General features: G+C 51.6%; 2 protein-coding genes across 5 annotated transcripts; one reads left to right on the top strand and one right to left on the bottom strand.

Annotated features, from left to right (window-relative positions):
- The first annotated feature begins 1195 nt into the window (after positions 1-1195).
- On the top strand, positions 1196-18800 carry ICAM2 (intercellular adhesion molecule 2). 3 transcript variants are annotated; one of them, XM_066386403.1, is made up of 6 exons: positions 1196-1335; positions 11467-11565; positions 13749-14006; positions 15146-15466; positions 16159-16382; positions 18117-18798. In XM_066386403.1, exons 1-5 carry the CDS (start codon positions 1329-1331, stop codon positions 16344-16346), a joined length of 873 nt encoding a protein of 290 aa, XP_066242500.1. In that variant the 5' UTR covers positions 1196-1328; the 3' UTR covers positions 16347-16382; positions 18117-18798. The 3 variants fall into 3 exon arrangements, with proteins under 3 accessions (XP_066242500.1, XP_066242501.1, XP_066242499.1); XM_066386404.1 differs by lacking the exon at positions 16159-16382 and having other exon boundaries at positions 18117-18800; XM_066386402.1 differs by lacking the exon at positions 18117-18798 and having other exon boundaries at positions 16159-16492.
- PRR29 (proline rich 29) lies at positions 16631-19696 on the bottom strand. 2 transcript variants are annotated; one of them, XM_066386405.1, is made up of 6 exons: positions 19415-19696; positions 19121-19196; positions 18834-18940; positions 17714-17943; positions 17515-17585; positions 16631-17326 (listed from the first exon to the last, which is right to left on the bottom strand). In XM_066386405.1, the coding sequence occupies exons 1-6, from the start codon at positions 19439-19441 to the stop codon at positions 17298-17300; spliced, it is 540 nt and encodes a 179-aa protein (XP_066242502.1). In that variant the 5' UTR covers positions 19442-19696; the 3' UTR covers positions 16631-17297. The 2 variants fall into 2 exon arrangements, with proteins under 2 accessions (XP_066242502.1, XP_066242503.1); XM_066386406.1 differs by having other exon boundaries at positions 19408-19694.
- Between the last annotated feature and the right edge of the window lie 4572 nt (positions 19697-24268).

Genomic DNA, 24268 nt, shown 5'->3' with positions numbered 1-24268 from the left:
GAGGAAGTTCTGGAGAAGGGTGCTGGAGATGGGTGCACAACATGCGAAGGTACTTAGTGCCACAAAACTGTATACTAAAAATGGTAAAATTGCTATGTATCACAAGTTTTAGAAAAGGGGGATTGGCAGAGGCGGATTTAATGGTGGGCACACCAGGTGTGCCCTGGGCCCCGACTTCTGAAGGTCCCCACAAAACCGCAACTTTACATTTTTTTCTAATGACACCAAGTTTGGTTTCATCTGTGCAGTTTTAACATTAATAGTACATTATATTGCCTGACCAGGCGGTGGCGCAGTGGCTAGAGCGTCGGACTGGGATGCGGAGGACCCAGGTTCGAGACCCTGAAGGTCGCCAGCTTGAGTGCGGGCTCATCTGGTTTGAGCAAAGCTCACCAGCTTGGACCCAAGGTCGCTGGCTCAAGCAAGGGGTTACTCGGTCTGCTGAAGGCCGGCGGTCAAGGTACATTTGAGAAAGCAATCAATGAACAACTAAGGTGTCGCAATGTGCAATGAAAAACTAATGATTGATGCTTCTCATCTCTGTTCCTGTCTGTCTGTCCCTATCTCTCTCTCTCTCTCTGACTCACTCTCTGTCTCTGTAAAAAAACAAAAAACAAAGTACATAATACTTTTTATTTATTTAAAAATATGGTTAACATGTGTTTTTATTTTCCCTGTCTCTCTCTTTTTTTCTTAAGGGGCCCAATATTTTCTTCTGCGCGCCAAGCCTCAACCAACCTTAATCCACCTCTGGGGACTGGACTAAAAGAAATGAGAGGCCCTGGCCGGTTGGCTCAGCAGTAGAGCGTTGGCCTGGAGCGTGGAAGTCCTGGGTTCAATTCCTAGCCAGGGCACACAGAAAAAGTGCTCATTTGCTTCTCCACCCTTCCCCCTCTCCTCTCTCTCTTCCCCTTCTGCAGCCAAGGCTCCATTGGAGCAAAGTTGGCCCAGGTGCTGAGGATGGCTCCATGGCCTCTGCCTCAGGCACTAGAATGACTCTGGTTGTAATGGAGCAACACCCCAGATGGGTAGAGCATCGCCCCCTGGTGGGCATGCCAGGTGGATCCCAGTTGGGCGCATGTGAGAGTCTGTCTGTCTGCCTGCCTCCCCGCTTCTCACTTCAGAAAAATACCAAAAAAAAAAAAAAAAAAAGAAATGAGAATGTGGCAGAGGAAGCACATGATCTGAGGGCAAGAAACCAGGAAGCCTGAATTAACTCATCAGAACCACGGAGCATCTGCAGCAGCATCTCATTTAGCTTTCACCTCTTGGGCTGCACTGGACCCCTGGCCACACTCCTGCCCCATCACTGTCACTCCATTCAGCAGATGACAGGTAAGGTCATGCTTCTCACCTCCCTCTTGGCAAAATGGAAAGGGTTTGGGATGGAGTGTCCAGGACTGAGTTTCAGTCCCTTCCCCTCTCTGGGCTTCAGTTTCCCATGCATGAGCGTGGGGGCTGGAGATCTGAGTTCCGTCTGGCTGGATGTTCCCAGCTCTGTAACTCTGGTCTGCTATCTCTGGGCTCTGCTTTCACAGTGGCTTCCTGTTTTTGTCCTTCCACTTCCTCTCCAGCTCTGCCATTGGGGTGACAGATTCAGAAGTGTGGAGCTACCTTTTTGTCTAGGGGCCCATGTGGGTTCCTGGGCCATCTGTGCTGGGCCAGAGCGAATACCTAACGGAAGGGACAGTCCCCTCCCTCTAGGGCTTACACCTGGGGTCTATGACAAACCTCATTTAGTGAAATCCTCTCTTGCCAATGAGAGGGGGACTTCCCTTACATTCCCATGGAGCCTCCTCTTCTTTCTAGACATGGAGGAATTTCTCTTTCAACTTAATGTCTGACATATATGTAACATACAAGTATATTATACACAGCACAATAATATGTTCAGCTCCAAATCCACCACTCAGCGCAAGGACGACATATTCCTAAATCTTGCATCTATCTGTGTGTTAGCACCCACCCAGATGTGACGACCCTCCCAAATTTGGGGTTTTTTGTTTTCTTGATTTTTTTAGTGTTTTATCACATATGCATGCCTGTTCTTATTCTATGAAGCAGTTATATAACATTTACTGTGTGCTAGGCACTGTTTTAAATACTTAAAAGTATTAGCTCCATTTTATTAAATCACCTTTGCATACCTGTGGTGAGCTCCACTTGGATGTGATGTCTTACATTTTTTATACATTGCTAGAGTTGGTTTGCTAAGTATTTTTTTTCCCTAATTATTGCTTCTATATTCATGAATGAGACTGGATACTAATTTTTCTTTTTCATCCTGTACTTGTCTCATTTTGGTGTGAAGGTTACCGCTGGCCTCATAGAAGCAGTCATAGAGGGCCCCAGCCCTCCCGTTCTCAGAAATAGTTTTATAAAATTAGAGTTATCTCTACTTAAATTTCTGTACAACTATCTGTACTAGGTATTTTCTTTGAGGGACGTTTTAAAATTACTGATTCAATTTTTAAAAACAGTTCTAGAACCATTGGGGCTTTTTATTTCTCTTAAATCAAGTTTCATAGCTATATTTTTCTAATATTTGATCTACTTTTTTCATATTTCTTGGAATAAATTATAGCCATTTTTAATTGTGGGTAAAGTACACATAACACAAAATGTATCATCTCGACCATTTTTTTCTGTCTGCTTCATTATTTATAGTTGAGGGATGTGTTTTATTTATTTATTTTAGAGAGAAAGAAAGAGAAAGGGGAGGGGGAGAAGCAGGAAGCATCAACGCGTTGCGTCGTAGTTGTAGTCACTCATATGCCTTGACCCGGCAAGCCGGGGTTATGGAACCAGCAACCTCAGCATTCCTGGTCAACGGGTGACCTCAACTTTCCGGGTCAATGCTTGATCCACTGGGCCACCACAGATCGAAGTGAGGGAAGTGTTTTAAAATGCCTTGCTATGATGGTGGCTTGATCTGTTTGCAGTTTTTTCAAGATTGGTGCTTACAAAGTTTAGAACCATTCAATCTTCTTGGTGAATTGACCCTTTAGTTTAGGCACTCGTTCTATCTCTAGTAAGTATTTTTGTCCTAAAAGACCTCTTTGTCTGATAGCAATAGGTGGCTGCTCACGCACATCCACGTTGTTTTGCAACTAACCTCTGGAATTTTCTTATACAAACCGGAAGTCCTACCCAGTAAACAACTCCCCATTGCCCCACCCACCCACCACAACCGTTACAACTGCCACAGTACTTCCTGTTTCTGTGAATTTGTAACGTGTCCCTGTTTTCATTCCTAATAATGTATACTCTGTTTTTACCAGAGCTTTGCCCATTCCATTAGTTTTTTCAAAGAACTAACTTCTGGTTGTATTGATTCTGTCTACAATATCTTTGTTTTCTATTTTATTGATTTCTGCACATTGTTATTCTGAGTTTATTTTTGGGTTTACTTTGTTTTGTTTGATTTCTTCTCTTTATTCCCTTTTGTGTCACATTTGTATTAACTTTTTCTAACAACTTGACTACTTAAATTGGATACTAATTTAACACTCTTTCCTAATATAAATATTCATGGCTAAAAATTTTCTTCTAAGTACCACATTTGATGTATCTCATAAATTTTAATGTTTTTTTCATTACCAGTCAATTCTAAAGATTTAAAAATGTGCTATTACTATTTTTTCTTTGACCCATGGGTTATTTAGGGCATGTTTTTATATTAACAAATATATGGAATTTTAAAGTTTTTAAAAATTTTGTATTCTCTAATTTATAGGTACATATCAAGCTTTTAAATTGTGTGTTTCAGCTCTGCTATTCATTTACTGATTATTTTTGTCCGCTGCATTATTCATAGTTGAAAGTGTATTAAAATTTCTTGCTACGATGGTGGTTTTATTTCTTTGTAGTTTTTTAAAGCTAGAGGTATACAACTTTAGAACTTGTATAACTTCCTGGTGAATTGACCTTTTAATTTAGGCACTTATGCTCCTCCTAAACATTTTTATCTTAAAAGTCCTCTAGTCTGATATCAGTAGAGTTTTCCTGGCTTTCTTCTGGTTAGTGTTTGCCTGGTCTATCTTTTCCAAACCTTGGACTTTCAACAATTCCATACTCGTGTTAGGTATGTCTTGTAAACAGCATAAAATGGTTTTATGTTTTATTTTATTTTATTTTTTTTTGGAGAGAGTGGGTGGAGACAGATAGGAAGGGAAAGAGATGAGAAGCATCAACTTGTGGCACCTTAACTGTTCATTGATTGCTTCTCAAACGTGCCTTGGTGGGAGGGGGAGGACACTCCAGCTGAGCCAGTGACCCCTTGCTCAAGCCAGCGACCTTGGGCTTCAAGCCAGTGACCTTTGGGCTTAAGCCAGTGACTCCATGCTCAAGTTGGTAAGCCCATACTCAAGCCTGCGACCTCGGGGTTTTGAACCTGGGTCCTCAGTGTCCTAGGCTGATGGTCTATCCACTGCACCACCGCCTGGTCAGGCTCTGTTTGTTTGTTTGTTTGTTTTTGCGAGAGACATAGAGTGACAGAGAGAGGAACAGATAGGGACAGAAGACAGGGAGGGAGCAAGATGAGAAGCATCAATTCTTCGTTGTGATACCTTAGTTGTTCCTTGATTGCTTTCTCATATGTGCCTTGACAGGGGGAGGGGGGGCAGCTACAGCAGACCGAGTGACCCCTTGCTCAAGCCAGTGACCCCGCGCTCAAGCTGGTGAGCCCGTGCTCAAGCTGGCGACCCTGGGGTTTTGAATCTGGGTCCTCTGCATCCCAGGCCAACGCTCTATCCACTGCGCCACCACCTGGTTAGGCTGTTTTAATCTTTTAAAAATCTAAACCGAGATGAGTTGTTAGAAATAACTGAGTCCATGACTTTCACTAAGCCCTGCTAACTAAAAACTGAGTTTAAAAGCCTGCACTTCAACAACAATCCATATTTGGTAAAAACCCTAACCCAGAATATTCTCTTCTGAGGTTGCGTTTGAACTATAAAAAAGTTTAAACTTTTTAATAGGTGTTATTTTTTAGAGTAGTTTTAGGTTTACAACAAAATTGAGGGGCTGGTACAGAGAGTTCCCATATACTCCCTGCCCCCAATATATGCAGCCTCCCTCACTGTCAACACCCCCAGCAGAGTGGTACGTTTGTTACATTCAGTGAATATACTGACCCCTCTCACCGAAGTCCGTTAGGTTTCACTCTTGGGTTGTACATTCTGTGGTTGGGACAAATGGATAGTGACTTGTATCCACAATTATAGGATCATAAAGAGTCGTTTCACTACCAAAAAATCCTGTTCTCTGCCTCTTCCCTAACCCCTAGCAGCCGCTGACCAGCCAGCCAACCTCTTGCTATTCCTAAATTTTCATCTCTGCTCTGTCGCCTAACAGCTCTGTGTTACGGGTATGTTAGTTATTCACCTGAGCCACTGCTCCTCATAGGCACAATCAGAATGCTCTTTCTGTTTGTAGTGTGGTGTGATAATGAAATAGTATGTATATATTAAAACCATAGCTTAGACCCTAGCAAAGAAAAGGCATCAGCTAAATGTTAGTTTCCTCTTTTCTGCCTCCTTCTCTTAGTCATCTGAAATCATGTTTTGCTGAGAATAAGATAGAGAAAAGTGCTCTGGTCACAGTATATCTCACCAGAAATCCAAGCACAGGGGAGGGGAGGGAGGACTCCCAAACCCTCTTTCCAACTTGGAAAATCCCTCTCCTTCTGCTTCCTGTTAAGAAAGTATTTCCAGAAGCTAAGTGATTTCAAACCGAGCTATGCATACAAGGTGGCAGGTAGCTGGGGCATCAGAGAGACTCAAAATCGAGGTCATGCCCATTGGCTCATCACATTGAATCTTCTGGTTTCCAAGGGAACCAGTCTGGATCACATGGAAAATTAGAGGATTTGTAAGGGTCATAGGCCCATGCACTAGTCCTCTTCTCCTGGCTGTTCCAGTGTCACTGATGTATGAATATGAGGCGCTGCCCTTTCATTAAACCCAGACATCAGACAGTAATAGATGAACACAGGGCAAGGATTAAAAAAATCAGACAGTCTCTTTGAACTGTAGCTAATTTTTTTTTTTTATCTTTCTTGTGATTATTAACAAATTTTTACTTTTTTTTTTTAAGGGAGAGGAGGGGAGATAGTGAGACAGAATCTTGCATGTGCCCCGACTAGGATCCACCTGGCAATCCCTGTCTGGGGTTGATGCTCAAATCAACTGAGCTATTTTTAGCACCTGAGGCTGAGGCTTGAATCAACTAAGCCCCTGGCTGTGGGAGGGGAAAAGGGAGGGGAGAGGGAGAGGGAGGGGGAGAGAATCAGATGGTCACTTCTCCTGTGTGCCCTGATCGGGAATCAAACCCTGGATGTCCATACACCGGGCCGATGCTCTATCCACTGAGCCAGCTGGCTAAAGCCAACAAATTTGGACTTTTTAACAGTATCTTTTAAAAATTTACATTTATTTAACTTTTTCTATGCATTTATCCTTATTTGATTTGTTTAATTGATTGGATGTTTGTTTCCATACCATATTAACTATTTTTTTTTTTTTTTTGTATTTTTCTGAAGCTGGAAACGGGGAGAGACAGTCAGACAGACTCCCGCATGCGCCTGACGAGGATCCACCCGGCACGCCCACCAGGGGCAACGCTCTGCCCACCAGGGAGTGATGCTCTGCCCACCAGGGGGTGATGCTCTGTCCCTCCGGGGCATCGCTCTGCCGCGACCAGAGCCACTCTAGCACCTGGGGCAGAGGCCAAGGAGCCATCCCCAGCGCCCAGGCCATCTTTGCTCCAATGGAGCCTCGGCTGCGGGAGGGGAAGAGAGAGACAGAGAAGAAGGGGCGGGGGTGGAGAAGCAAATGGGCGCTTCTCCTATATGCCCTGGCTGGGAATCGAACCCGGGTCCCCCGCACGCCAGGCCAACGCTCTACCGCTGAGCCAACCGACCAGGGCCAACTATTCTAATGGTTTAGAACTTATAAACTCTATCTCTTCTAGTCTTCCTTGAAATTTTTTTTTAATTTTTTTATTTTTTACAGGGACAGAGAGAGTCAGATAGAGGGATAGATAGGGACAGACAGACAGGAACGGAGAGAGATGAGAAGCATCGATCATCAGTTTTTTGTTGAGACACTGTAGTTGTTCATTTATTGCTTTCTCACATGTGCCATGACCAGGGGCCTTCAGCAGACTGAGTAACCCCCCACTCGAGCCAGTGGCCTTGGGTCCATGCTAGTGAGCTTTTTGCTCAAGCCAGATGAGCCCGCCCTCAAGCTGGCAACCCCGGGGTCTCGAACCTGGGTCCTTCCGCATCCCAGTCCGACGCTCTATCCTCTGCGCCACCGCCTGGTCAGGCCTTCCTTGAAATTTTACCATACTCCTATAACTGAAAGTGTTCCTTCCCTTCTGCACTACATAGGACTCTATAATGCTTTAACTATAATCATTTCTTATACATTATTGCCCAGTATGTTAGTTTTGAAGTTTATAAAACTTCTCAAAAAATATTATTATGGCAGACAATGATTATTGGGAGTTCCATACTCACTTGCCATTTTATTTTTTCATCTTTTCTTCTTGCATAGAAAAGTGTCCTGCAGTCATTTTTAGTTTTACCTGAGCCCTGTCTTTAAAAGTTCCTGTAGGGTTCTCATCTTGGGAGCAAGCTCTCTCAGACTTTTATTTGTATCTTTAATTCACCTTAATTCTTGAAATACAGTTTTTTTTTCAGAAATATGGTTCTAGGCTGAAAGTCATTTTCTTTCAACAAGAATATAAGTGATAGAGGTCCCTGGGTTGAGACCTAGGCAGCCCTGTGGAAGAGATGAGCTCACCTCCTAAACCGAAGCTCCAGTCTCTCCTCCCCTCAAAGTCTCTGCTATCTTCCAGAATCTGTGATTCCTTCCCCCTGGTGTCCAGCTACCCACTCTCTTGTACACATAGCTCGATTCTAAATCATTTAGTTTCTGGAATTGCTTAAAGGATAAAGAGTGCTTTTGTGTGCTTGTCAGATGTAGGTTGAGGGAGTTGGACTAAGAAAAATGGATGAATGGATTGTTACACTCCTGACAGAAGTGTTCAGTCATCAAGGGCTGGCCTTGTCAGCTGGACCCAGGGAAGCAGAAGGGAGGGGATTTTCAAGTTGGAAAGAGAGTTTGGGGCCCTGGCTGGTTGGCTCAGTGGTAGAGTGTCGGCCGGTGTGTGGATGTCCCAGGTTCAATGATGTCCCAGGTTCAATTCCCGGTCAGGGCACACAGGAGAAGTGCCCATATACTTCTCCACCCTTCCCCCTCTCGCTTCTCTCTCTCTCTCTCTCCCTCTCCCCTCCCCTCCTGCAGCCATGGTTTGATTGGAGGGAGTTGGCCCTGGGCACTGAGGATGGCTCCATGACCTCTGCTTCAGGCGCTATGAGGGGCTCAATTGCTGAGCAACAGAGCAACGCCCCAGATGGGCAGAGCATCACCCCCTAGTGGGTTTGCCAGGTGGATCCCTGTTGGGGTTAATGCGAGAGTCTGTCTTTCTTTCCCCCCTCACTGAATAAAGAAAAAAGAAAAAGAAAGGGTTTGGGAGGCAGTAACTGGAAGTGCTCTCTTTTCCTCTTCCCTCCCCTCCCCTGCTTTTGTCCCTTCTACTGTGGAACTCAGAGAGACTTAAAAAATAAGCCAGGGAGTATTTGATGGGGAAACAGTGGTCTGGGAAGGAACACCTGAGTTTCTTCTCTCTTCCTCATGATGTTCGGTGGCCTCCATCTCTGAGCAACTCCTTGGCATCGGAAGCTTGCTCTCCCCCTTTATTTGGAAGCAGTGATTATGGCATTCTAGGGTCTACTCATCATCAGCCCCCAAATCCTCTTCATTCTCTCTCCCAGAGGCTTCCTGGGAAGTAGACAGCTCCACCCCCCACCTTACCTCCCCTCTTGCCCTCAAAATCTTGTGAGGCAGAACGCACCCTGTGGGAACTCCCTTTATACAACGACCCACGTCTAGCCCTTACTCTCAAGGGCAGGTTTGAAGGGCCAGAACCTTCCACTGATGCCTGGCCAGAAAAACTCTTTCATTCCTGTAACAGAGAAGCATCATCAGCCACTCCCCACAACCCCCCACCCTCCGGAGCCCACCCTGCCCCCCCCCCAGCCAAGCACATTACCTGTGATAGTTCTTTGCTCCACCATGGAGCCTTCGCTCTGTTGGCTTCTTCACTCACAGGGGTTGGTGGGCAGAGGCAGGGGCTGGTGGGTCAGGGGCAGGACCTGGGGGCCCCAGAAACCTCACTAGGTCCTGTGGGGAAGGAGTCAGGCTGGCCGGGCTGCGTGGGCAGCTGGGGTTCACAGGCATTGTCTCTTCTAAGAATTGGGGCTCTCCGGGCATGAACAAAACTGCCTTTCCCGAAGCCTGCATGGCAGGGAAGGCCCCAACAATATCTCTGGCCATCTGTCACCTTGCATTTCCCTCCCAAGGATCTCCTGGGGATCAAGCCCCTAAGAATCCTTCTCTTGCCCCTGCTCTGGTGGGTTTCAGCAGTCACCGGGCTGCCTCTCATTCATTGTGCCCATTCACTCTCTCCTTAGTGCGTGACCTTGGGCAAATCACTTAAAAACTATATCGCTCTGTGACTCAGTTTCCCCATCTTATAGATGGGGACAACAGCACTACCTACCTTGTGGAGTTTGGGGTTTAATTAGTTAATATTTCTATAATGCGTATGCCCTGTAGTCAATAAATGTTCACCATTGTATTATTGTCGTTTTTGTTGGCAGAGACAGAGAGAGTCAGAGAGAGGCAGAGAGAGGGACAGATAGGGACAGATAGACAGGAAGGGAGAGAGATGAGAAGCATCAATTCTTCGTTGCGGCACCTTAGTTGTTCATTGATTGCTTTCTCATGTGCCTTGATGGGAGGGGGGTTACAGCAGAGCAAGTGACTCCTTGCTCAAGCCAGTGACCTTGGGCTCAAGCTGGTGAGCCTTGCTCAAAGCAGATGAGCCCATGCTCAAGCTGGTGACCTTGGGGTTTTGAACCTGGGTCCTTTGCATCCCAGTCTGACGCTCTACCCACTGCGCCACCGCCTGGTCAGGGTATTTCTTTTGTTGTTATTATTGTTCTTCAGATTTGGTGGAGACCACAGAGTTGCCACCAGAGCAGGACCTGTTGTGTGGGCCCCTGGGGCTGCCCCCTCAGTCTCCAGCTTGGATGGGAGGAGTGTTTCCTGAAGCCACACAGACTCAGATCCCTGGGCTGGGGTTCAGCCTGGCTCTCTTGTCCACCTTCCCTCTGTATCTTTCCGAGGCCCAGCTCCGGTCCTAGGGCTTCCCAGGTCCTGGCTGACAAGGCCAGCCCTTGATGACTGCACACAATGGTAAAAGCCTTTGGCCTCAGCAGCCAGAGAGAAGGGCTTGACTTCACCCTACCCTTCCCGCCCAGGACCGAAGTTTGGCCTGAGCCCTGAGAATGCAGGTGCATTCCTTTGGAGGGGCCCCATCTGGGGTGCCCCTGAGAAGGTAAGGAGGCCTGCCCCTCTCCTGCCTCTCCCAGCCCAGCGGTCCCAGGTCCTCCTAGCCTAAAAAGACTGGAGCCGTAAAAGGTTGGATGAGTCAGGATCAAAAGCCTTCTGGCAAGATCCTCCCTACCACTAGAACCCCCTTTTCCCCGGCTCACTGCTTCTGAGGAGCCCCGCCACAGGCGACAAAGCCTCCTAGAAACACATCGCAACTTGTTGGGGCCCTAGTCTCCTCAGACTAAGGCTGTCTGCCTGAATGGGCAGGGAGAACACCCCGTGCATGAGTCAGGTCTGGAAAGGGAGGCTGAAGATTTGGGCTACAGCTAGACTGACCCCCACGACCTCTGTCTGTGCCTGGGCTGCTGGGGGACTATCGCGGGGCACTTCCCGAGGCTCTGAGCCTCAAACTGTCCCTGGACCAGCTGAGTCAGGGACAGGCTGAGGTTGCAAGCTAGTCGAGTGTTAAGGTTTAAGTAGACTTGTGCTGAGCTGTTAACTGGAGCGCCTCCCGTTCCCACCTACATTTTCCGGGAAAAGCTCAGCTCTGTCTGTTTCGCTGCAATGACCCTGTGTCATGGACACGTCCTGACTTTGGATATTTCCTTCCCAGAGGGGACCACAAAAATGTGTCCTATGAGATTTGGGGTTCCCCAGATCTATAGCTTGTAGTGATCACTGTCTTCTGTGCCCACACAGCACACTGAAATCCTGTGTGCACACTCGTCACTCACACACATGCACTAACACACCCGTCACCGCCCTGCCCTCCACAGGAGCATTGCCCGAGGACTGGGTTACGGCCCGCTTATCAGCAGCTTCCCGGCTTCCTCTGCTAGATTCTTACAGGCCCAGCCCTGGGAGCCCACCTTCCACGTGGCCTCCCAAGAGCCGCTCAGATAATGAGAGGAAATGCAGTCACCAGCTTACAAAAGGCTGGAGATTCCAGGCTGCCACTGCAGGCCACCACTCCCTGATTGCACCCTCCGTCTCTCTCCAGAGTTGCTGTTCTCTGCAAGCCTGTGGATGTCACCTGAAATGTCCCCTTTTGGTTGCTGGGGCCTGCCCGCGGCCCTTCTTGCCCTGCTCTTCTGCCCAGGTGAGCCAGTGCCCGGGGTTCCTGACTTGGTATGTGCCAGCCCAAAGGGCGGGCCGCCCGCCCCCCCAGCTTTAGGTGGGGGGAGTGCTGTCCCTGAGGTCTCTGAGGCTTTGAATACAGTGGCTGTTGCCATGGATACACCTGCAACCTGGCTTCCCTGTGACCCAGGGCAGCAGGTGGACGTCCTGACCTTTTGGACACCAGGCTGAACGGCCCCACAGCTTCATGGCATCTGGATGTGGCAGGTCTTGGAGGCTGAAAGGTGGGCGGGGTAGGGGCCTGAGGAGGGGAAGGGGCTTCAGGAGGAGGTCAGGGCCTGCCCCTGCTCGTCTTCAGATAGGGCCTAGGAGACAGAAGGGGGTAGCAGAAGGCCTCACCTTCTGGCTATCCTCAGAGGAAAGCTGAATCCCCTTTCAGTGGGTCATGGGGACTGTGAGGGAAAATGCTACCGTGTGCCAAGCACTGTGTTTTGGACAACCTGGCAGGTACTTTTAATGTGCTCTCTCTGAACCTTCACAACAACACTGGGAAAGGAATTGCTAGCCCATTTTACAGGTGAAGAAACTGAGGCTCAGAAGGAGAAAACACCTTGCCTAAGGTCACATAGATGGTAGATGGTGAACTCAGGACACAAATTCAGTTTGCCTAATGGTAAAGTCCCTCTCTTGCCACTTCATTATATACTACGATCTGAGGGCTGAGTGGCGGCATGTGGGCGTGGCATTAGCACAGGACACAGGCTGGGCCTCGGTGGCTGGAATCGAGGACCTTCCTGGTCATTGCTGAAGGAGAGGTGAGTGCTGAGTCTTCATGGATCAAATACTTCCTGAGCCTGTTCACACAAGACATTGTGCTAAGCACAGTGGGAAACAGAGCCCTGCCTTCTAGAGGTTAAGGAGAGTCAACACAAATATGAATCACTGGTTCAATGGGTCATCGGCAAGGTGGTCCCATTTCCTCTCTGACCTCCTCCCCTGCCTTTGTCCTGGCTGAGCTTGAGCACCCTGGCCACCTCACTGTTCCTCGGACACACCAAGCCCACCCTGGAGCCAGGGTGTCCAGCTGCAGGTCCCTCTCTCTGGAACACTGTTCCCCAGCTACCTGCAGGGTTCGCCCCCCACCTCTCTCACGTCTGTGCTCTAACGACGTTCCTTCAGAGAGGCTTGTGCTAAAATGGCCACCCTACCCCACTCCCTATATTTCCTTTCCTTTGCCATCCGATGGCTTGCATATTTGTTTATTACTGTCTGCTTCGTTCTCTAGAATGTGAGCTCTGTAACGGCAGGGTTGGATTTGCTTTGTTCATTCCTGCAGGGCCGAGAACAGTACCTGGCACATAGCAGGCGTTCAAGGAAGAAAGGAAAGGAGGGAGGGATGGGTTGAACCCTGGGCCGCAAGGGGCTCAGAAGACACAGTCCACCTCCATCTCAATGAGGCCTTCGTGGAGGAGGGTACATTAGGGTCAGGCCCTGGTGGTCAAAGAGGATCCCTCTCCATGGACAGAGAGGGTGTGCATGAGGGAGAATAATCCGGAGGTGATGGGCTGGAAGAAGGACAACCAGAGGCAGGGAGACAGCCCGGGGTGGGAGCAGCCTCCTCGCTCTACACTCGGGGCAATAAGGCCCGAACAAGGGTAGAGCAGAGGGACCATGCCTGGCCTTTCTTCTGGGCCCCTCCTTCTTATTTTTTAATTTTTTAATTTTTTTTGTATTTTTCTGAAGCTGGAAACGGGGAGAGACAGACAGACTCCCGCATGCGCCCGACCGGGATCCACCCAGCTCGCCCACCAGGGGGCGACGCTCTGCCCACCAGGGGGCGATGCTCTGCCCCTCCGGGGCATCGCTCTTTTGCTACCAGAGCCATACTAGCGCCTGGGGCAGAGGCCAAGGAGCCATCCCCAGCGCCCGGGCCATCTTTGCTCCAATGGAGCCTTGGCTGCGGGAGGGGAAGAGAGAGACAGAGAGGAAGGAGGGGGGGAGGGGTGGAGAAGCAGATGGGCGCTTCTCCTGTGTGCCCTGGCCGGGAATCGAACCTGGGACTTCTGCATGCCAGGCCGACGCTCTACCACTGAGCCAACCGGCCAGGGCCTCTGGGCCCCTCCTTCTTGATCAGACTGTTAGTGACAGGCAGCTCCACTGCACAGGACAGAGGGGACATCTGCTGCTGTGTTTCTGGTTTTCCAGGGTCTGATGGGGAGGTGTATGTGTGGCCAGAGCAGCTGGTGGTGAAACACGGAGGGTCCTTGCAGATCAACTGTAGTACTAACTGTCACAGTCCCGAGAGGGGTGGTATGGAGACATCCCTAGACAAGACACTGGTGGAAGAGGACACTCGGTGGAAGCAGTACTCAGTCTACAACATCTCCGAGGACACGGTCATGCTTTGCTACTTCACCTGCTCTGGGAAGCAGGAGTCAACGAATGTCAGCGTCACTGTGTTCCGTGAGTGCTTCACACAGGGCCCTCTTCCCCCCACGGCAGAGCCTGTGTCTACTGCATGCTCCTGCCCCCAGGCCTTCCTGTCATGGCCGCCTCATTCCTGGGGCTCCTGGGGTGATGGGGAGCAAGACCCCAGCCAGGGGCTCAGAATCTGCTCACACCCTTCACTGGCCTCCTTGAGCCTGCTGGCAACCCTGGTTTGGAGCCTTGCTCAGAGAGGGTGATCCAGGCAAATTTTACAGATTTAAAAGTCCCCTCAGTCGCAGCTCCATCACCAGAACACCTCACATCCCATGACAAGTAGTGGGGCACCCTCAGGAGGGCTGCAAGCTCTCCAAGCCCTTTCACCTCGAGAGAGAAGGGGGAAACGTCACCAGGTGGTTTTATCTGCCCGAGAGCCCTTGGCAAATGTGAGACTGTCACACACACCTGTGCATGGGCCATGGAGACCGGGGTAGGCCAGGATTCTCTCTCGTCTTGGGACTAATGGTATTGCTTGGGACCTCCCCCCTTACTGATGTCAGTGGATCAAATGAATAGAAAGATGTCCTAAAGCCAACATAGTACCCTGGGGGGATGGAGGGGAGATATTCTGGTTCAAAGGGAAACCAAGGCCACACTGAGGGTCCTGTTTGATAAGAGATTGAGGTGGCTGTAAACCTGACCCTAGAGAACTAAGTCGGGTCAGACTTCAGCCCCCACCTCTTAAGGGAGAACCTCACAGTTCATGGCCCGGTTCCAATGAGTACCCCCTTCTAGTCTCTCTGAACATAATTATACAACTGAATTTTTGAAATTAGTTTTTAATTTCTGGAGAGAAAGGAGACAGATGCAAACATTTATATCTTTCTAGTTGGCCACTCAGTTTCTGTACCCTTTCTTTGTAGACACCTGACCACCTCCATTCTTGTCCATTCCAGAAGCCATCATGTTTGTAACACTACCACCCAGTACATCCTTCACTCTAAACTGCTTCCTGCTTCCTCTTTGTACTCTCGAGCAGGCCAGGCCCCAGCCAACTTCCTCCTCTACAAGTCAGCCAAGGACCTGAGAACACTGTGCTGATGGGGGATGCTCTTGGCCAGGTGGGTCTACTGGAACTGCACCCCCACCCTAACCAGACACCCCACTTCTCCCTGCAGACCCTCCAGAGGAAGTGCTGCTGAAACTGCAGCCCACTTGGGTGACTGTGGGGAGATCCTTCACCATAGAGTGCTGGGTGCCCACTGTGGCACCCCTTGAGAAACTCACGCTCACCCTGCTCCGTGGCAAGAAGCCCCTGTACAGACAGACCTTTGTGGGAACAACTGCTGTCCCCCAAGAAGCCAAGCTCACACACAACATCACAGCTCAGAAGGAAGACGGTCACCACAACTTCTCCTGCCTAGCTGAGCTGGACCTGCAGTCTGGTGATGAGAACATCATTCGCATAACCTCACAGCCCCAGATGCTTGACATCTACGGTGAGGGGGAGCCCCCTAGACAGAGGAAGGGAAGGAGAAGGCACTCACTTTAGGCTCGATGAAAAACCAAAACCTTAGCCCACTCTCTGCCAGCTCACAGGGTAGGCACCTAGGGGCCCCCCACCGAATCCTGAGTTCCCTCTTATGCTCCCTCCTCCCTAAAGTTCTCTCCAAGTCCCCAGGATGGACCTGGACTAGTTGGCTGACTACTAGTGAGCTGTGTGACCTTGACCAAGTCAACCTCCTCTCTCTGGCCTTGGCTCTACAATGAAAAGTTTGACCTAATTGACCCCTAAGTCTTTTAGAATTCCACTGTTCTGTGCTTCTTGATGGCCAAGGTGTTCCCTGTCTTCAGAGAGTCTGGTGGAAACTCACTCAGCTCTGCCCAGGGAGGAGTTGGCCTGAACCATATGCCACTGTCCAGGCCATGGTGTCCAGAGACCACACGCTGGTGGCAGGAGCTGATGGCAGGGGCACATCTGCCTTCCCAGTCTCAACTGAGGCCTGGCTGGTAGCCTGGACCCCAGCTTACCTTTCCCCTAGTTAGTACACCATTTGCCACTCATCTCTGTAGCACAGGGTTTCTGCATGATGGACGAGGGGGGTGTGGGAGGTTGGTGGTTCTCCCTTCCCCTTGGGCCCCCGCACTTAGGCCCAGAAGACTTCTAAGACCACTGCCCCCTTCTCTCTAGAGCCTGGGCAGGACAACCAGATGGTCATCATTGTTGCAGTTGTGTCAGTGCTGCTGTTCCTGTTTGTGACATCCGTCCTGCTGTGCTTTGTCTTCGGCCAGCAGTGGCACCAGAGGCGAAGTGGCAGCTATGGGGTGCAAGCAGCTTGGAGGAGCCTGAGACGGGCCTACCGGGCACAGCCTGTATGACTGGCGTGGCTGCCATCATGGCAGCCACTGAACTCGGTGTGGTTCCTCAGGGGTGTGGTCCAGCCCTGGCTGAAGGACAGTGAGAAGCAGCAGAGGACTCTGGGAACATTTCCTTTTCTAGTCTGAATACAAACACCTGGACGTAACTCTGTGCCTCACTGTCCCCTCCTGGGAGGATACTCGGTGACTGGGAGGTGGCTCAGCAGGCCCAGACCTGTCTCCCTTTCCTTCACAGGGGTCTTCTGGCCAGCAAAGGCTCTGCAGTGGCCCCATGCTGACCAGTCCAGACACCAGAAACCTGATGCCCACCCTTGTTGGGTTTTGAATGACAAATTCCTCCTGGGGGAACACTGGGGAGATGCACCTTGGCCCAGGAACTCAGGCCACGCCCAGTCTGGACAGGACATAGCCAATAGAGCCAGCTTCCTGGGAGGAGGGTGGGCCCAAGGGGACTGGCTCAGCTCCAGGACCCTCCCCGTCAGGACTCTTGCCACTCTCACTCTTGGCCTTTAGAGAGCAGTGGACAATAAAACCCGCCTTCTCCTCCCAGCTCCCACTCAGTGATTAGGCCAAATTGAGCCAAATCCTGCAGCCCTGGCCTTCCCAGAGAGAGGGGTGAGGGCCAGAGGTCTGGGAGGAGGGCTCAGGTTCCTGGCCTCCTCCTAGCCCCGGCAGGAAAGAGTGGGGCAGAGTTGGGTTTTCATGTGGCCCCCAGGCCTTGAACAGGACTCTAACTAGCTCTTCCTCCCGAGAAAGGATCAGTCTGGTTCAAGGTCTTAGTGGCCTGGAGAACAGACTGATTCATCCAGGAGGGGAGGGCCTGGCTGGGGTTGAGGCCAGAGAAGAGCTGCCAGGGATGGCTTCAAGCACTTGAGGGGCACTTGGGGGGCTCCAGGGCTGTCTCCAGTCCCGCAGAGAAGCTGGTGTGGGTGCCTGGCCCGGCGTCTGTCTTCATGGTAGGCTCTCCGCATCATAGTAATCTGGGGAAGAGACGGCAACCTTGTGCTGACTCCCTTCTACCTCAGTGGATCCCAAGAGAAAGGGGAGGGGATAGGCCAGTTGTCTGCAGCAGTGACAGCGGTAGTCCTCCCTCAAGGGAACATGGCCCTCCTGGCTTCTGGACCCCTCCCTAGGCCTGGGCCCCACTGCCCACCCACCCCGCCCCTACCTGAAGCCGGGGGGACATCTGCACCTACAGTCCCTGTGGCACTGGGCGGCGGGGGTGGGGGCACAGCTCTCCTGAGGCAGGGATGAAAAGAGAAATACCCCTCCATCAGAAGTGGCCTCTGTGGTTTCACCCATAAGGATCCCCACCCCACTCCACCCCCAGAACAGGGTCCTGACAGCGCCGACCCCGCCTCACTTACACCCCCCTTTTCCTGGAGGCAGGATTTCGCTGCTGAACCCTGGGTGCATCCTGCAAGTGGGTCCGAGGTGGGGGAGGAAGGAAGGGTGCTGGCCAGGGTGGCAGGGGGCCCGGCACAGGCAGCACACCAGGCAGGTAGTGGTGGTGGAATACCAAAGGCCCTTCCTCTTGGGCTTCCAGCTCCTCTTCCTCCTCCTCCTCACGCTCTTCCTTTAGATCCTGCAGGTAGACCTGGGTGGGGGGGAGGAGAGGGGGGTGGTGATACCGGATCTGGCTCTCCCCACCCCCGCTCCTCTGGTCCTCGAAGTCATTTTTCCAGCTACACATTAGGAAATGACTGCTGTTGACTGGTATTACTACACTCAGCAGGGCACTTTGCAGACATTTTATCCCTTATTTTGCAGGTGGGGAAACTGAGTCTGAAAGAGGTTGAGCAACTTGTCTAAGGTCACCCAGCTAACAAGAAGCCAAGCAGGAACGTGAAGAGTCCAGGAGTGACGCCAGAGCTGGGGGAGGGGGGTCCAGCCAGCTGCCCATGGCCTGCTGCCAGGCCCTGGGCCCACTCATCCCAGGGCCCCTTGAGGGCTCTGCCCACCTAGATGGCAGATACACGCCTCACCTGCAATCATCAAAGTCCCATCTGACTTTCAAGGGCTTGTTCAAAGGCCACCTGCTCCTCCAAAGAGCCTTTCCCCTCCCCCCAGCCAGTGTACCTCTCCTCTGCCAGTCACAGCCAGCATTGCTTTGTGTTCATAGTTGTTCATTCACTTGTTCAACAAACATCAACTGAGCCCCTAATAAACACCAGGCATCCCGCAGGCCCGGGCACAATGGCGCCTGTCCTCCTGGTCCTGCAGGCCAGTGAGGGACCATTGCGGGTACATCTCCTTGAAAACACCACCTGAGTGGTCTGGATTTAGGGACCCTCACCCCCCAATCCATGGAGGTTGGCACAGGACCTGGCACAAAAGAGATGCCAAACAGACCCAGGCAATTAGGGGCGGACCGGCTTCCCTTTCCTCTTTCTCACCTGGTCCTTTCTCTCACCGGGAGACTCCAGATAGATCCCCACCCCCGCCCTGCAGGTGGGCGGCTCCAGGGCCCACCCCCAGCCCTCGCACCTGCTCGCTGGGAAAGGCCGGCCAGGGGTTGAGCGCGGTCGCTGTCAGGCGACTCAAGAGGAGCTGGTGCATCTGCGCGTTCTGCAGCACCATCAGCTCCAGCAGGTCTAGGGGGTCGGGGGTCAGCGGGCGCGCCAGCCCCCTCCCGCTTAGCCCCATGCCCGACCCCAGGGCCTTTTCCCAGACGCCCAGCCCCGGGACTCAGAAGGGGTGGCGATGCGGCCCCAAAGCCCAGGCGAGTGCTGGGGTGGAGGGCGCACAGGGGCGGGGGGAGCCCGTGGCCTCACCTTCCTTCATGCGGCCTGGCTGCGGGGGCGGCAGTGGGACAGCCCACGGGAGGGGCTGCAGGACGGTCACCCAGGGCTGGGGGGAGAGGTGGCTCAGCCAGGCTAAGCGGAGTCGGGTTGGGGGGTCCGACCTCCCCCAGCCCGAGTTGCCTCCCCTAACCCGCAGGGCCTCGGACTGCTGGCCCTCCGCGCCCCTCTTGGCCTTCCCGCTCCCTGCCAGTCTCTCCTTCCCCGGCTGGGGTCGCTCTCCTCACCCCACAGAACTCCCTCCAGAATTCGTCCCCCACCTCTCACCCCGGGACGGCTTCCCAACTCTGCCATCGCCCTCCGGCCTCCCCGTAAAAGCCGCTCTGCGTCCCAGCTCAGCCCTCAACGTCCGGGCTGCACTCTGCGGTGGGGGTGACTCCAGCTCCCTCCACTCCCAGAGGCCACAGCCCGCGTCCTCCAGCAGGGTTGCCTTGGCGACACGACTCCAAAACCTACTCCCAGGCAAGCGCAGGTCCGGCCCCACCCGCTCCGGATGCCTGGGCGTTTGCTCTCGGTCGCTGCCTTCTGCTCTCCTCTCCCCACCACCCAGGACTTGGAGTCCCCAGGACGCCTCCCCGCAGGAGGCCTGTCCTTCTCCCGGGTGTCCAACCCCCCTGCTCCGGGAATGAGCATCATATCTTATTCCTCGGTGGAACTGCGACCCTTGTGTACCCCAGTATCGGGCCTGGTGGGGGTGGGGGAGGGCGGCTGTGTTTGTTGAGTGAATGAGTGAGTGGCTGGGGAGGCCCGCCCTAACTCAGAACTTTGTTTTTGTGTTTCAAAACTCAAATGCCTAAAATGATAAGTTAAGCAAAAATAGAGACTTCTGGGTTGTTCAGTGGATAGAATGTCGGACTGGGACGCAGAGGACCCAGGTTTGAATCCCCGAGGTCGCTGTCTTGAGCGTGGGCTCATCTGGTTTGAGCGCAGCTCACCAGCTTGAACCCAAGGTTGCTGGTTTGAGCAAGGGGTCCCTCGGTCTGCTGTAGCCCCCTGGTCAAGGCACATATGAGAAAACAATCAGTGAACAACTAAGGTGCTGCAAAAAAGAATTGATGCTTCTCATCTCTCTCCTGTCTGTCTACTGTCCCTATCTGGGCCTCTTTCTGTCTCTCTTTCTCTGTCTCTGTCACCAAAAAAAAAAAATAGAGAGACTTCTGTAGGATCAGGCCAGGCACGAGGGGCAGGTGAATGAGGAGGGCGGAGGATCTGCTGTCACTCTGAGTAAGAGGGGAGTTTTTCGCCAAGGGTGGTTTCTAGAGCAGACCAAAGAAGGAACCACCAACCAAGTTCACAGGAAAAGGCCAGGCCCTGGACAGAAACAGGTGGCTGGCCCCTTGCCTTCCCCCTGCCCCCTTTTAGTTGTTTGCTCCCTGCTCCGTGGCCAAGGTGAGCAGCTACTCCGTAGTCGGCAGAGCCTGGGGAGCTCAGCAGCAATGCCCCACTGTTGTCCCTCATCTTGGAAAAATGACCAAAGCATACATTCTTTGACAGGAAGTTATCAAGTTATTCTTTGCTTAAAAACAGGTGAGAGGAGAAATCTATTTCAGTAGTTGTGAATGTCCTGAGCAGCAGTCAAGGAAAATCAGAACAGGAAGCTGGGATTAGCACCCCCTCGATCGCCCTTCCCCCACCCTTCACTTGTGCTCAGCAACCCTTCCTGGCCATCCTGGTGTATAAAATCAGAAAGCCTATTTCCACCTCCTACTTTGAGCCCTCGTCCCTCTCCCCAGGGGCCTGTGGATAGTGCATTAGCTGTCCTTGTGGGACTTACAGCTTCAACAGCCATCAACAAAGAGAGATCAGGCCCTGTGGTCACAGGCCCCTAGGGAGTCAGAGGACACAAATGCGTCTTTCCATCTCCACCCTCATCCAAGGAGGAAGACAAAACCAGTCCTGTGCTCATCGTCCTCGACCTTGACCCAGGAGCTGCCTGTGTACCAGGCACCCTTCTGAATACTGAGGCATGGTAGTGTGTGCTCGCTAGTTCCAGTATGGTTGGGAAGTGTAAACTTCTCCATGAAAAGAGAGTGAAGGCCCCGGCTGGTGGCTCAGTGGATAGAGCATTGGCACAGTGTATGGATGTCTGTGGAGCCAGTGGCCAAGGCCATCATCACAGCCGCCTGGCCCATGCAGGTTTGCACTGGATTCGGACAGTTGGTAAAGAAACAACGGAACTAAAAGCTGATGGACCATCATCTTTAATCCTAGCTTGCACCCAGCAGGCAAAGTGAGCATAATATATTTTATCTGCCCAACAATCCACCCCTATGCTCACTTTACTACCCACAATCTACACCACCAGCATCCCTGTGCAAGGAAATTAGGCACATTACACAAATTACAACAGCACAAATCATACAGTTTCAACAATCACAAAGGTACACTTCACTAGTCGCTGAGCACTTTGCCCAAAGCTCAAAAAGTCCTCGGCCTTCTTTCTAACCATGGGAAAAGCTTCCTGGGGCAGGGGAGTGCTTCCAGCAAAGTCACCCCCCACCCCCATCAGGGTATTTCACATTATCCAAAATCCGTAAGTCTATCCAACAAAGGAGCCAATGCCCACTCTGGTCGTAGTCCAGGAATCAGTCCATGCACATGAGACCTCAGCCACCCCCCTCATCCCTGCCATTCTGGCAGGTCTTACACTGTCCCAAAGAGGAGCACGTGGCAATGGCAGTCAGCATTTCCATCTCTGCTCTGGAGAGCATGATGGCGACCAGCCCTATGTCCCAAAATTGCAGACCTACCGGGGCCGTAGTAGGTGCTCCTTCCAGCTGGGCTCTCATCTTATGGAGACTGCAGATTGCAACTCCAGCCCGATTCTCCTCATCCTCCAAAGAGGAACCGAAAACACCAGCTCCCACTGCCAGGCTCGAGTCCTGGGCTGCTGTCACCTTCTGCTCCGCAGACCTTGCAGCTCCGGACCCGGCCTCAGCCTCAGCCTCAGCCTCAGCCCCAGCGTCCCGCTGTTGCTGGCTCTCCACAATGTCCAGGGCAATCTGCAACTCACGAACCTGTAAATCCTCCTCCAGCAGTTGCTGTATTTCCAAGTGAATCTCACGAACCTCGTCAGCCTCCTCTGGTGCTTGCTCCAGCTCCAGGGTTGGCATCTCTTTCTCCCATGTTTGCTCCAGCACCTTCCACTGCTCAGTTTGCAGGTCCTAGGCAGCGTCTTCCACAGAGCTCTCAGTTTCCTCAAGCATGGCTGTAAAAGTCAGCCAGCCTATAACCCCAAAAGGACAGCCATGGGGAACCATAACAGCAACCTCTACTATGTACATCAAGGGTGGCGGCTCCATACTGATCTCCGAATCCTGCCGACTACACCAAATGTGGAGTCAGTGGCCAAGGCCATCATCACAGCTGCCTGGCCCATGCAGGTTTGCATTGGATTCGGACAGTCGGAAAAAAGACAAAGGAGCCAAAAGCTGATGGGCTATCATCTTTAATCCTAGCTTGCACCTGGCGGGCAAGTAAAAACACACACTGGGCTCCAAAACCCACTCATTCAGTGCTCACAAAGCTATTGACTTATCCGAGTTTCCTAGAATCAAAGGTTTCTAGCTCACCAGCCTTATTCACCTCTGTTCCCCATCTCCTTCCTTCTCCCTGTACAAACTCTGCACAAACGGGATTCTCACTCATCACTCCATCATCTTGGCTGCTTCTCCTGGCCTCCTCCACATGGCCTTTTTCTGCTCTCTCTTCTAATGCTAATCTCAGGAACCGAGAGAGAGCAAACTCCCGGTCTGCCCCCATTTTATAGTGTAGAAATCAAAACCTTTAATCCAATATACAAAATAGGGAAGTCTCTAATACAAAGTCACTTATCTGAGGCATGATGGGATTATACCACCCACATCAAAAAGGGTGGGAAAGGCTTAGTCCTAAAACCAAGCCCCAGGCTATAAGGATCCTGCCTGCCCACAGCCCGCCCCCAACACACATTAATATCACCTGGGTGACAGGCTTCCATGTGGGCAGTGCCATCTTTAACAAAGTGAGCATAATATATTTTATCTGCCCAACAATGTCCTAGGTTCGATTCCTGATCAGGGCACGCAGGAGAAGCCACCATCTGCTTCTCTTCCCCTCCCTCTGCCCCTTCCCTCCGCTTCCCCTCTCACAGCCAGTGGCTTGATTGGTTCAGGTGTGGCCCCAGGCACTGAGGAGAATTGGTGTTCCAGCATCTGCTCCGGATGGGTTTGCCAGGTGGATCCTGGTTAGGGCACATGCAAGGATCTGCTTCACTATCTCCCTTCCTCTCACCTAAAAAAGAAAATAAGACAGTGAAGATATAAGACTGTGCAAACTTTCCCATGAATGAGACACACAAGAAGGGGTCATGAAAAAAAGAGGACTCAATCACTGAGGGCTGAGTTCTGAAGGAGGGGAGGCCCTTGGGATGGGGCCCAGCAGTATGGAAGGGAGAGGGAACTCAGGCTGAGGACACAGCCTGAGCAAAGGTGCAGACGCAGGAATGGACAGGGCCTGCCATGACCCAATGGGTCAACCTTCCTGGCTGTGCTGGAGCAGGGGCAGAGAGAAGCTCAGACTCAAAGACCTACTTATGGAGTTTGGGATTCAACATGTGGGTAATGGAGAGCTCCTGGTGGGATCCGAGCAGGAGAGAAAAAAGGTACGACATGCACACAGCCATGTTTTAGGAAGATTATTTATCTGGTTCCTCACACCTTTGTTTATGTCAACCAGGATTAGAGAGAACACGTCTGATGGGAATGTGCCTTCCCAGGTAATGCTATTCAGTCACTGACAGTTTTGATATAGAATGTATCTGTTGGTGTGGAATGATGTCCAAAAGAGTTGAGCAAAAACACTCATTAAGCACAGTAAGACCTTATTTCTGTTTTTAAAATCACGTGTGTGTGTGTGTGTGTGTGTGTGTGTGTGTGTGTGCATGCACAGAGAGGGAGGAAAGGAGGAAGAGAGAGGAGAAAGAGAGAATGGTACAGAGAATAAGGAAGGAGGGAGGACGGACTGGAGGCAGGCAGGAAGGCAGGAAGAGCGAGTTGCTGCCAGGGCCTGCCCACACCCCCTAACCTCCCCAGGAGTCTCCTGCAACTGCTTCCTGCAGGAACCTGCAGTCTCTCCGCCTGG

This window comes from Saccopteryx leptura, chromosome 5 (assembly GCF_036850995.1).
Source record: "Saccopteryx leptura isolate mSacLep1 chromosome 5, mSacLep1_pri_phased_curated, whole genome shotgun sequence".
Classification (NCBI taxonomy): domain Eukaryota; kingdom Metazoa; phylum Chordata; class Mammalia; order Chiroptera; family Emballonuridae; genus Saccopteryx; species Saccopteryx leptura.
Note: the sequence above shows the minus strand (reverse complement) of the source record. Positions and strands in the feature narration are given on the sequence as shown.

Excerpts from the sequence above, each read along its gene's own strand:
- ICAM2 (XM_066386403.1), top strand. Across the intron at positions 11,566-13,748 it reads TGCCCTGCTCTTCTGCCCAG|GGTCTGATGGGGAGGTGTAT; the intron begins GTGAGCCAGTGC and ends CTGGTTTTCCAG. Across the intron at positions 15,467-16,158 it reads CCAGATGCTTGACATCTACG|AGCCTGGGCAGGACAACCAG; the intron begins GTGAGGGGGAGC and ends CCTTCTCTCTAG.
- PRR29 (XM_066386405.1), bottom strand. The coding sequence starts at position 19,441 with ATGGCAGAGTTGGGAAGCCGTCCCGGG. Across the intron at positions 19,197-19,414 it reads AGTTGGGAAGCCGTCCCGGG|CCCTGGGTGACCGTCCTGCA; the intron begins GTGAGAGGTGGG and ends CTCTCCCCCCAG. Across the intron at positions 17,586-17,713 it reads GCCTCCAGGAAAAGGGGGGT|GAGAGCTGTGCCCCCACCCC; the intron begins GTAAGTGAGGCG and ends TCCCTGCCTCAG.